The sequence below is a fragment of the Miniopterus schreibersii genome (assembly GCF_964146895.1).
Source record: "Miniopterus schreibersii genome assembly, chromosome: 6".
NCBI lineage: Eukaryota > Metazoa > Chordata > Mammalia > Chiroptera > Miniopteridae > Miniopterus > Miniopterus schreibersii.
Window position 1 is genome coordinate 86,014,628 of NC_138107.1, and position 12,033 is coordinate 86,026,660.

General features: G+C 40.0%; 1 protein-coding gene across 1 annotated transcript in view; it reads left to right on the top strand.

Annotated features, from left to right (window-relative positions):
• SNX9 (sorting nexin 9) overlaps positions 1–12,033 on the top strand; it is a 74,117-nt gene that overhangs the window by 54,526 nt on the left and 7,558 nt on the right. Inside the window, 4 exon segments of the mRNA XM_081139614.1 lie at positions 2,156–2,286; positions 4,423–4,526; positions 6,262–6,365; positions 9,454–9,531. Coding sequence (XP_080995740.1) covers positions 2,156–2,286; positions 4,423–4,526; positions 6,262–6,365; positions 9,454–9,531 — 417 coding nt within the window.

Below are 12,033 nucleotides of genomic sequence, written 5' to 3' on the forward strand. Positions count from 1 at the left end.
TAATTCCTGTCTCTGTAAGAATCTCTATTTGTTGAGTCCTTGTCATACTTTTCTTCAATTTTTTTAAACATGGCTTCTTTTAGTTCTTTGAACATATTTATAGAAGCTTCTTTGTCTGCTTGTTTTGGTTTTGTTGTAAAATTCAACATCTGGGAGTACTTAGAGACTGTTTCTCCTGACTGTTTTTTCCCCTCAGTATGGATTATACCTTGATGTTTCTTTGCAATCTCAAATTTTTGTTGAAAACTGAACATTTTGGAGAATATGGTTCAGCAATTCTGAACTCAGATTTTTTTCTCTGAAAGTTGTTTCTGCTTTATTTTTTTATTTGTTTGTTTTATAAGTAACTTGCTTGGGCTAAATCTCTAAAATTTATCTCTCCTGCAGCTGAATTATTTATTTTATTACTTTATTCTTTATTTTATTATTTTATTTTTTAAGTTTGGCTCCCTAGGGTTCAGCTGTGTCTGTGTATATTGGTGGTGAGCCTTCTTCAAGCCATTAAGGCGTCTCCCCTCTGCCAGTGGATCTGTTTGAGTAGGGGAGCACATTCAAAGCTCAGGTCATTTTCAAGTTAGCGCTGGTTTCTCCTTTCTCAAGGGCCCTTTTGTGTCTCCTTTACATGCGTGTGCAGTCTCTTGAGTTGGCCAGGAGTGTGTGCCTGGCTTGGACCCCATCAAGTCTCCACTGTTTATGCACTGAGCCTCAGCCTGGAAAGTCTTGGCTCAACTATGTAACCTTGGCTAGTGGAGCTATTGGCCCTCTCTTTTCACCAGCCTCTGGATTGTCACTGCCACCAGCACTGAGCGTGGGCATCTCCTACTGCTCCACATCAAGTGAGGCTCTTTCCTCACCAGGGAAGCTGCAGCTGATAATCTCCACACCCTGCTCCACCCTGGCAGAACCACCATGTCAACCAAGTAGTGGGAGGGGAGGGGCACCAGGGGAAGGCAGGAGCAGCCCCAAGCCAGAATGCCACAGATTTCCACTGTCCTTGCCTGAAGTTCAGCTGTTTTGCAAACATAAACACTTCTCAGATGGCTGTTTGCCTTCGGTTGATTTCCAGAGCACTGATTGTTTTGCTTTTCTGGGTTTATAGTTATTTTGGGGGGACTGAGTTAGCCGATTGCCTCACTTGACTGTAGCTGGAATTTCCATCTCTGGAAGCCTTTTTAACTGATAGTGATTTTGTTTGGTGGGCTTATAGAATTTCTCAGTGTTCACTTGATGTTCAGTACATCAGGCTTGTTAAGCTGACTTTCTTCTTTTAAAACAGAAACATAACTTGTTAAGCTCTGTTTTAGGATGGTCATAAGTTCTGGAATAGCGGCTTTCATTATTGCATTTATGGAAAAATTGCTTTTTCTAATTTCAGTTTAAGTAATTTTTTAAAAATGGGGAAAAAAGCTACAGTCCTAAGTTACTTTGCATAAATACTAAATTTAAATTTGTGTATCTGAGATTATACTGCCTTTGGTTACATTTTTTTAAATATAGAAATTTCATGTACTTTTTAAGAATTACTTATTAAACAATATCTCCTCTTTCTTGCTGATTGGACTTAATATGGCCACATATTACTTTATAAGAAAAAGGTTTTCATATTGAAATAAGATTTACTTAAAAATTTTTAAGTACTTTAGAGATCCTTGAGGAAAATAGCACTTTGAGGCTATAATATTCTTGTCACAGTTAAAAGGTTTGTTAACTTGTCCACTTGGAATTTCATTCTTAGAAACTAAAAAGTCTATTGTGTCATTCCTGTGGGTCTTTGAGCATCCGCTGTGTTGCTTGTTTGTAGGTTAGTGAAAAATTACTGTGATTTGCCTTTTACTAAATAACTTTCTACCAAGTAGCCATTAGCTATATCAGGGGAGGGAACCTTTTTTCTGCCAAGGGCCATTTGGATATTTATAACATCATTCTCAGGCCATACAAAATTATCAACTTAAAATTAGCTTTGAAAAACCCCTAGATTTACTGAATTTCAAGTCCCGCCTGCTATTTTCTTGGCAGGGCCAGACCAAATGATTTCGGGGGCCATATTCGGACCAGACATTCCCCACCCATGAGTTATATAAAGAGCTTTTCAGTTGTAGTAACAGTCATTTATTTTAGACAAAGTGGTACATCCCTCTCGGCGTTTCCCTTGCAGGTCGCTTTGAAGAAGAATTTATCAAAATGCGCATGGAGAGACTTCAGGCGTGGATGACCAGGATGTGTCGACATCCAGTAATTTCAGAAAGTGAGGTTTTCCAGCAGTTTCTAAATTTCCGGGATGAAAAGGTAGGTTATGTTATGATGACAGTCTTAGTGTATTTGAGAATTGTCACATTCACACCAGTTTTATGTCTGAAAGAAGTTAAAATTATGTTAGTTAGGTGGTTATTTCTCATTTCCTCCACAAAGACAGTAGGGATGTAAACCTAAATCCGAGCCATAGGAAATTAGTCACGAATTCTGGAAGGTTGCCAGGATGATTTTCCATAGACGGAGAACACATTGGCCCAGTGTGGGCCAGGTGAAGGATGTGCTGGGGTGAGTTTCCTAGATGCTAAAAAATAGGATGGACCTCAAACTGCAGGATATTATCAGGGTGAAGTGAGGGAAATAGAGTGAGTTTTTTATGATCACATTTTTAAAATTGATTTTAGAGAGGAGAAGGGGTGGGGGGCAAGAGAGAGAGAGAGAAAGAAAGAAAGAAACATCGATGTGAGAAACATTGATTGGTTGTCTCCCATATGCACCCTGACCGAGAATCAAACCCACAACCTTTTGGTGTATGGGACAATACTCAACCAAGTGAGCCACCTGGCCAGGGCTATGATCACACTTTGACCTTACAATGTAATAGCATTTTGAAAGGAAAGGTAATTAGGAATTGAACCATCCTTATCAAAGCAAAGTTGTTTTTCCAGAACTGTAGATGAGAGTCCAGAATAAATGCTAACCTCTGCCTGCCCCTGTGGGCAGTAATTCTGCCAGTGGTCATCAGTTCTTTTTTTATAATCAAGAAAAAATTGCCTGGTTGGCACCTCATTTTTGTCTGAGCAAAATAGTTTTTGCTCTCAGTAAGTTTTTACTGTACTCTTTAAGGTATCTTCTTCTCTAAAGATGTTTTCTCATAGTTTCTCTCATAACAGTTATTACATATCTTGGAAAACAATCTAAAGAATAAAAGCATAGCTCTGCTGGAGTGGCTCAGTCGTTGAGCATCAAGGTTCAATTCCCAGTCAGGGCACATGCCCAGGTTGTGGGCTTGATCCCCAGTAGGGGAAGTGCAGGAGGCAGCTGATCAATGACTCTCATCACTGATGTTTCTATCCCTCTGTGCATCTCTCCCCTTCTCCCTTCCGCTCTCTGAAATCAATAAAGATATATTTTTAACAAAAGAATGAAAGCATAAATTATCTCAACTGCCAACAGCAGATACGAAATAAATTTTGATCCTAGGAAAAAAGTCTATACCTAACAGAAATGCATGTATATTATGCATACTTATATATATCAGGAGACATATACATAGCAGCTTCATTCATAACTTGGCAGGGGCCAGGGGTATCTACCAGTCTTAGGATGGATAAATAAATGGGAGAATATTCATACAATGGAATATTGTATAGCTATAACAGTGTGAATGCAGCTCCTATACACAAGTTGAGCAAAAGAACAGACATACAAAATTTTATAGTATAGAGTTCTCTGCTAGTTAAAAAACAAAACTAGCAAACCTATAGTTTAGGTACTCATGCTTAGGTGGTAAAATTCTAAAGAAAAGTGAGGAAATGACAACCATAAAGGAGTGAGGGGATAATGGTTATCTTGTGGGGGAGGAAGGGGCAGTGGTTGGGAAGGAACATGAGGGACTTCTGCAATGCTAGCTCTTCCCTTGCTTGGTCTTGGTCTTGGTGTTGGTCTTGGTGGTAATTACACAGGAATTTACTTGGTGAGAACTCCTCGCATTGGGCACTTTTCTGTATGTGTATATATGTTATATATATATATATATATTGCAATAATATGTTTTTAAAACTAGCTCACAATATTGGTTTCCTTCTTGTATTTTAGAAAAGATTTAACCTTTTTTAGAACTAAACCTAGAAATTTGAGGCACTTTTGTCAAAATTCGTGGGGTGTGTTTATGGTCCCTGTGTTTAGATTGGTAGCTGTTGGGAAAAGAACACTGACTGAATCACCTCACTAGGAAAGGACTTAGGCTCATAGAGACCATGCTGTGCAGGGGCACTGATCACATGTGAGATTACATTTGAGATGTGTAGGCCTTGGCTCATGATGCAGGGGGGAGATGGCTTGGGAGCTGCTTCCGGAGAATTAGAATCAGTGAGCCGATTCTAGGGTATTTTGAAAGACCAGTTTGACTCTGCTCTCAGTCAGTTTAACTCATTATGCTCCCATTTACAGGAATGGAAAACTGGGAAGAGGAAGGCTGAGAAAGATGAGCTGGTGGGAGTCATGATATTTTCCACCATGGAACCAGAGGCCCCTGACTTGGACTTAACAGAAATGTAAGCGATACTGCCAAATTTGCCGCCTTCTCAACCGAGTCTGCCTCCTTTGCTCACAGGTCTAGCCAGCACCGCCGCAAGTGGAACTTGGTCAGACTTGAGTGTAGGAACTGAGTAGGGCTTGTAGTCAAGGAAAGCATCTTGGTGTGTGAAAGCATATCTTTCCAGCCAGAACCTCAGATGAAAAGAAAGTCTGCTTCCTTTTTACCTTGAAGTCTGTGATTTCAGGGTTGACACAGTGGTTGGTAGTTACTCCCAGTAAAGGGTGATGAAACAACATGGCACAGAGCCAGCTCACTCCCACGTCGCAGTCCACAGAGTGGAGCTCTCTCTGAACTGCCTTGAAGGAAGTAATCTTTGACCTGCTTTTTCTGAGTTCTTTATCTGTTGTTTTTATCATGTCATCTTGTTTTTAATGTGGGTATAGTTGAAAATCTGGAGTAGTTCCTACCTTTTCTAAGTAAGGACTAATAAAAAGTCTGAAGGTTTTATTTTTATTTTAAGAAAATTTTTTCTTATAAAATTATTGTTTGTGTTACCAAAAACATAAACAAGAAAAGAAACAAAAACAGTCTTTCAACTACCAAGAGAAAATCAGTGTTCGTATGTTGGCCTACATCTATAGTCTTCCAACCCTTGGTACATATGTATCTATCTAAAGGAAATGCTGTTTAAACAAAAATGACCTCACACCATACATTCTCCTTTATCACCTTTTATTTATTTATTTTATTTTATTTTTTTTAAATATATCTTTATTGATTTGAGAGAGAGGAAGGGAGAGGGAGAGAGAGAGATAGAAACATCAATGATGAGACAGTCATTGATCAAACCCGCAACTGGGCATGTGCCCTGACCAGGAATCAAACCCCAGTCGCCTGGATCCTAGGTCGACGCTCAACCGCTGAGCCACGCCCGGCCGGGCATCACCTTTTTTTTTTAATTGAAGAGTATATTGTGATGATTTTTTCAGGTTCGTAAATACTTTTTACATCTTTAGAGACTGATAGGTTCAGTATCACCTTAGATCAGCGATTTTCAACCTTTTTCATCTCATGGCACATAAACTAATTACTAAAATTCTGTGGCACACCAAAAAATATGTTACATTTTTTTGCCAATCTGACAAAAATAAAAAATAGGTATAATTTTCATTCACACCAGTGGCTCTTGTTGTGTTGGCTGTTGTCATTTTTTTATTTGAGAGTTTAAGGGAAAAGAGGTCAGTGCCCCTGACTAAATGGTCAGGTACTGCATATTTTAAATATTCTTATGGCACACCATTGAAAATCTCTGCCTTGATGGTTGTGCATCCAGGTTATTTTCTGTGACTCACTGTTGGAAGAATGAACACCTATCATTAGCAGCCCATATTATTGTTTTATAGGTTCCATGGTACCTCCCAGGATTGAATTTTACTAAATAAGATATTCAAGAAATGAGGATTTTCTTCACTTTAGAATAATTTTATTTAACACTCACAAGGAATTGAGGGGGAAAGGAAGCCAGAGTAAAATATAAACGGCACATTTCTAAGTAGTTCTGTAAAAACCTGAACCAAGCCTGTTTGTAAGACTAATTTGCTCAAAGGGCTATTGTTATAATGCAAGAAAACAAGTGCCTGTGGTTCTGTGCAGCGTGAGTCTCCCTTACCACGCCGGGGCTTCTCTTCCACCTGACATGGGCATTGGGTGGCTAAGCCCAGGAGGCGCCTTCTTATGTTTTTGCCCCACAGAGAACAGAAGTGTGATGCTGTTGGTAAATTCACCAAAGCCATGGATGACGGCGTGAAGGAGCTGCTGACCGTAGGGCAGGAGCACTGGAAGCGATGCACAGGACGTGAGTGCACCCCACAGCGCCACTGGGTTCACAGGTGGCAGTGCAGGCTCCGCTCTGTGGCCTTTGTCACACCGGAGGACCTCACCTCGGGCAGAATTGCCTTTAGTGACCTGAAGTCCTGTCGTTCCCATAGCTCTTCGATGAACCTCATTTCTCAGCCCTAGTTCAACAACAGACAGTTGGCTTGAATGAAGCCAGTTCAAGAACTCTCATAAAAAAACACCACGTTTGCTTAAACATTTCCAGTTATTTGGGGTTTGTAATCTATGGAAAATTAATCTTTTCTGCATGTTTAGAGAATGCTTGTGGTTATTTTTAATCTCCTGATTTTAGTTTTTAATATTCATCCATTGATAAGATGTTAATTTGACTGATGCCATAATTTTTAGAAAAAAACAGTGTAAGTGGTAGAAAACATAAGACAGGTCAGACAAGGGGCACTGCTGAGGGGCAAGTGACACCGTCAGCCGTGGCATCCTGCCTGCTGTTTCCATATCCTGTAGGACTTCTTGTCCCCTCACTTCCCTATTTTGGAGACTGTCAGTCTGTGGAGCCACGTTGCTGTACTCCCCAGAACCATGCAGCTCTGGTGTCACACAGCCCAAGCGAGAAACAGGTGTCCAGCGGTGGGGTCCTGCCACAGCCCCTGTCCTGCTCACCCCAGGGCTCAGAAGACTCCAGAGGTTGGCCGCCACGGCAGTAGCATTCACACAGATGGGTCTTGCTGCCTTAGAGGACTAGGAGTTTTCTCCCCTTACACCCATTCTGCCCTTATTGCCAGCACAGTCCCAAAGAGAAATCCCAGATTTCTGAGCTCCAGTTAGGGCTCACCCTGTTAACTTCCTGAGAACGAGGTCCTGCTATTCTGTCACTAGAACCTACAAGAATGCTGGTTGTCCCCAGTTATTTTTTTAAAATAAAAATGAATTTACTTTAAAATATAAAAGTAATACATACCCACTTTTAAATCATATCAATACTCTGGTAATCAGCTTAGGAAGAAGGTTAAATTATTTGTTATTGTAAAGATTTTTTTAAGGTGGTTCTTTTCCTCTAAATAATGAAAAAGAATCAGAATTTGAAGTCAAATAGGAATTTTAATGAACAGGAAACTGAGTATGGAGTGACTTGTGGTTGAAATGTTAAAATAGCGGTTAATAGCAGCTCTAAGATCTATTGACCCAGACCTGAAGCGGAGTCTTACCTCAGGAATCGGCAAACTCTGGCCTGCAGGCCAAATGTGGCATCCCCCATTTTTGTAAATAAAGTGCTATAGGAAGGAACACAGCCATCCCCATTTTTTCTTGTATTGTCTGTGGCTGCTGTCATGTTACAGTGGCAGAGAGTTGAGTAGTGGCAACAGAAACCTCTGGCCCCACAATGCCTAAAGTACTCACTGTCCCGCCCTTTGCAGAAAAAAGGCCGAGTGGGCCTCCACCATCCACACAGTTTATATCAATGAAACCTCTTGTAGAGCACCTCTGTGTGTGTCTGAGGCAGACCGCCTGGGGTGCCAGCTGCTCCTTTCCTGTGCAGAGGAGTGCCATCTGTGCCCTAAATGTAGAACCCAGCCTGAGAAAATTATGATTATGAACGCAGCCTAGAAAACAAAGTCTGGTTCAAGCCTTTGGTCACAAGGAGTGACTCAGGAGAGCAAAGGGGAGTGACACTTCTCTAACATACAAATAAAATCTTTTCATTTTTAAAATAATGAATGTTGTAAGCTTATGAGGCCATAGTAAGTCATTTAAATCTGCATGTTCTTTGAAAGCCGGTTCCTTTTTTTAGAAATATTGTAAATGAGTGCAAGTCTTGAGTTTTTTTAAAGATACCACAGAAGTCTGGGATGATGGTTTCTTTTAAAGAATGAAGTCCTTTCTCTCCAACATCTGGTCAGTTCCATGTCCTACAGGACCCATAAGGCCAAATTTATGAAATAGAGAACATTGGCTTTAAGGCTCCTTTTGGGGGCTGGGGTCGGCAGGTTGAAGCACTTTGTTTAGGATTTGACTGAGGCGTGTCTTTTTCCTTTCTCTCACAAAGGAGTTGTTGATTTTAAATCCCTTACCTGTAGAGTGAGAAATGTAGCACACACTGTGTGTGGAAGCATGTGTCTTTAATCCCAGGTATAGAGGCAAAAACTGAGTTACAGATGGTAAACAGTTTATGAAAATTAACTCAGCAGATGTAGTTTGAATTCGTGTTTCCTGATTACTGTATTTTCTGGACCATGCTTCAGATTCCTCTGGCCTAGATTCATTTTACAGAAACATTTGTACCGTTTTTCTTCTTTGACACGGCACTGATTCTTCAAGTGCAAGTGAGGTTTCTTTTGAAAGGCAATGGTATGTTTAAGGGGACTGTATACAGATGCAAAGATAACCGCCTAAGATACAGGCTCTTCTCTAGGAAGTTCTCCAGAGCAGTCCTCGGCTCCTAGAATTCTAGCACTAGAAGGAACTGAGAGAGCAGTAATCTTACTCTACAGACAAGAAAGCGAAAATCCCTCCTCCCTGGTCCTGGAAAGTCCCACTGCCTTGTTTTCTCCACAGCTTGTTGCTTTCAGTTTTGTTTTGTTGTTGTTGTTTTGTTTTGTAAATAATTATACATACATAGCAGAGTGGGGAAAGCAATGTAATTGGAATCTGAATTGCCAAATCCACCCTTCATTAGCCTTGTGACCCTGAGCACAGCAGTTTACTTATCTGACCTTGATTTTCCTAACCCATGATGTGGAGGAGGTGTCTGTAGCTGGTGGGGGGGTCGTAGTGATCGAGCCGGTGGTTTATGTAAAGCACTCTACACTAGAATCTTCTTCAACGAGCTGCCCATCCACTTGGATGTCACTGGGCAGTGGAGCTGGTTGTTAATAATAGCGCCCACTAGTGATTAATTAATTACAAATTGAAAGAATTTGATTAGAAAAAACAATCATTAAGTTAAAAAACCAATCATTTTATTAAAGAATATAGACTATTTTGAATTGCTTCAAATTTTTATTATGAAAGTAACCACTTTTAGAAAATAGTTGAGTCCCATTTCAGTTTTTGGAGGACTAGTTGACAATTTATTTCTTTTTCTCTTTCAGCACTACCCAAGGAGTATCAGAAGATAGGAAAGGCCTTGCAGAGTTTAGCAACAGTATTCAGTTCCAGTGGTTATCAAGGTTCGTCTCTATTTACTTATTCTGTGAGCCTTTTTAGTATCTTATCCAAACTGCCTGCCCTCCCCAGGCTCCTGTAGACAGACAAGAACTCTACAGGTAAGCACCCTTGGCACTGACTCAAATTGGCTGGGCTGCTGCACTCAGGACTCTTGCAACCTCACTTGGTTACTTTTAAGAAGAGTGGAGGATTGTTAAGTGTATTTTCTTGCTAGTTTCTTTGCCTTTCTTTGCATTGCTCTTGTGTTTTAATAAACAGATGGCTATACTGTGTAGCACCCTGCCCTGCTTTCATCTCTGCCAGACTGAAGTCAAGTCAGGTCTTCCCAATACAAAGGCCAGATCTCATCAAGGTCCCTTGCAGAAAACTTGTCAGTCCCTTGTTTGACTGACAAGTTCACGTTGCCTTAATTCTCTCCATAACTTGTAATTATTTTCAACTTAGTATTTCAGGTTCATTGTATGTTTATATTGATGACACGAGAATAAGTTAGCTGTTTTCCTTTATATTTTGGTTTATATTTTTAATGTGGCCTCTGGAGCAGGTAGGAAGTAAAAGTATTTGTCAGGTGAGTGACACTTACTAAATTTGAGTAAGTCCTGTCACTTTCAGAAATGATAGAATTGGTACTTTCACCAGGGTGTTTATCCTGATACCCAGGGAACTAGGTCTTTGCATGTCAATGTCTGAGTATTTTCAGGAATAAGAAATTAATCTCACCAGAATTTAAGATTTGGGGCTCCCGTGTATGAATTCAAGTCCCCATTTACTGGTTTCTTCCATTTCAAGGAAAATGAAGGTCAGCAGCGATGAGTACTGTGTCTTGCCACGTCTCGCTTTGCTCAGATGTACTGGTACCCTGGGGTGGTGCTACACTCTGAGATCTTTCCATAATGTAAACATACTGTTTTCAGTTCCTAAGGCTGTCTCGGATTATATTAAGTATAACCCTCCATGCCCCCTTTAACAGTATATGTACTAACATTGGAACAGTAGAGACTGTTAGTGTGGCCCCTCCACAAATCCTTGACACAGTTCATATTCTTGTGGGTTATCATGGAAATAACAACTGATAAAATTTTTAAACAGTTACTGCTAGGGGAAGAAAGGGACAGATAGAAGAGCTAGACTTCTGATTGCATCTTTTTGGTAGATTTGACTTTGGAACCATGTGAATGTTCTACATAATTATTAGAAAATAAATTTAAGTCAAAATGTTAAAAAAAATTTCTAAGAAGCAAAAGCAAAATAAGACAAAGGCATAACCACACACAGTGGTTACTTCATGTCAGCCTCAAACACTGTCTTTCAACTGTAGCAGATGTTTTATGGTGTAACAGACTGCACATAATTTTAATTATTTTCAGTAATCATGTGGTTAGCAATGTAATATTGGTACTGTTTTTCCAAAACTTCTAAAATTATTTTACATGTTGTAAGGCAAAGCAAATACATAATTGTGTTACTGTTAACACTAAGATTTTAAGAGATAAAAATAAAAAGTTTTAAACTATACTCAGAAAAGCCCTAATTTTGCATTGGAGATACCAGTATGAGCTCATGTGTGTTTTCCTTTTTTAAAAACACTAGTTTGCTTTGCTCTGTTCACTGAAGAGACCTAGAACCAATGATCCAATCCATTAGGAAGAAGCCCCCAACATCACCCACTTGGTGATCTCTAAACACCATGTTCCACCAAAATGAACCAGGTTCCTGTTGAACAAAAAGAGCTCTGATGCCAATTTGAAGAGCCTTCCATTGACTGGCCAGTGAAGAAAAGATTTGAGCATTTAGTGCAAATAATAATTGCACTTCACTCATTGAAATGACGCACATATGTTTAAATCCATATTTAATGCAGTGGTACTTTAAGAAATGTTAATCCCACGCACCTTTGGAGCATGGTGGGGGATTGGCCCATTTTTCTGAAAAATGTAAAGGGGATGAATCAAACACTTCACTTGCCTTTTCGATTCCTGTACTTCAAGGTGACCAACAAGTTGATAAAATTTCTCTTTACAGAAATAGTTCAGCTGATAAAGAGTGGTAGAAGTGGGATAGCACCATTTTTGCAAACCCACACTAAAATAAAGATCTAGACAGTGACCATCATCTGTGGCTTCTAACATCACACAAAATACAAGTAACTAGAAATTGTGTCCTCCGGGTCTGATCAAGCCTCTAAACCTGTCCTCTAGTGTAAAGAAAATACGGGGAACAGAGAGCTGTGTTACCACAACAGAGACAGTGAGCAAAACTCAGACTGTGGGCCCCAACGCAGATGACCTGGTTACTTCAGCACACCCAAAACTGGGAGAAGGACCCTTTAGATTTAAGAAACACATCAACTTCATGCCATCCTGCATCCTGATTCAAACAGCCAACACGATTTGAGACACCAGAAAGCTGCACACTGACTGATAATTTATATCAGGGACAGTTGTCTTGTATTAATTGTGATAGGGTGTTGTCCTTATTTTTTAAAGAGGCCTTCTAAGTAAAAT